The sequence below is a fragment of the Hippocampus comes genome, unplaced genomic scaffold (assembly GCF_001891065.2).
Source record: "Hippocampus comes isolate QL1 unplaced genomic scaffold, H_comes_QL1_v1.1 C16828530, whole genome shotgun sequence".
NCBI lineage: Eukaryota > Metazoa > Chordata > Actinopteri > Syngnathiformes > Syngnathidae > Hippocampus > Hippocampus comes.
The window spans coordinates 1-949 of NW_017839690.1; the positions used below are offsets into that span (position 1 = coordinate 1).

The 949-nt window shown below is 51.0% G+C and overlaps 1 protein-coding gene across 1 annotated transcript; it reads right to left on the reverse strand.

The window, feature by feature from the left end:
- Window positions 1-268: 268 nt before the first annotated feature.
- LOC109509250 (phospholipase A-2-activating protein-like) lies at window positions 269-943 on the reverse strand. The gene has a single exon (XM_019859131.1). The coding sequence runs from the start codon at window positions 829-831 to the stop codon at window positions 379-381; it is 453 nt and encodes a 150-aa protein (XP_019714690.1). The 5' UTR covers window positions 832-943; the 3' UTR covers window positions 269-378.
- Between the last annotated feature and the right edge of the window lie 6 nt (window positions 944-949).

Here is a 949-nt window from a genome sequence, read left to right on the forward strand (position 1 = left end):
GGTCACCTTCAGCATTTAAGATCGTTTATTTCAATTTTAATTCACGGTCATAAATTGTCAAATAATTCCTGAAAAGATATTTTGCAATGTGTAACGAAATACTTTGCTTAATTTCAACATACAGTACAAATATCAACGATGACCAGTGCGGAGTGTCTCCTTCCTGAGATTCCCTCATCTTTTCACATGATTAATGCACCAATTGCTGCATTCATTCAAACGCAAGTGAAGGCGATTTTTGCAAATGAATATTTGGAATGCAAAAGTCGGAAGGTGTCCTTTTATTTATTGTCAAACATACAGGTCAATGTTTCCACCAAACAGCGATCAGCAAAAAAGCTCATCGTCGTCGTCAGAAAGGGATTTTCCGTAAGATTGTCATTGCAGTTCTTTTAAAACCAGTTGACAACACTCGCCGAGCTTGGAGGGATCGGATACGGATGAGTACCGGGAAATTTGTGCATTGACCCCCAGGGAGCGGGCCAAGTCCTGGGCCGTTTGGTCGGAGGCCACGGTGGTTCCCAGCGCGACCAGCAGCCTAAACACAGCTTCCTTGTCCTGAACGGTCTCCAGAGCTCGGCTGGCCACGGACAGGCATTGGGCTTTGGCCTCCAGATCGGGTTGGTTGTGCAGACAGCCGGCGTAGTTCAGCACCAGAGTGGCCAGAGCAATGTGTATGTTCTTATTGCAGACGGCGGCCAAGTCGGCCGCCCGCGACAGGACGGCTTCGCGCTGGGCCATGAGGAGGGCTTGGCCGTGGCTGCTGCTGAAGCAGTTGCACAGGATCCGCAGCGCCAGCATCTGATTGGCTGCGCGGCCCTCGGGCCTCATCAGGCTCAGGAGATGGTTGCACAGCTGGACGCCCTCCGCCTCACCGCACAGGCTCTCATTGACCTGCGGGTGGCGCACAGCCAGCCTTAGAATGTCCAGGACTGGAAATACAATATCT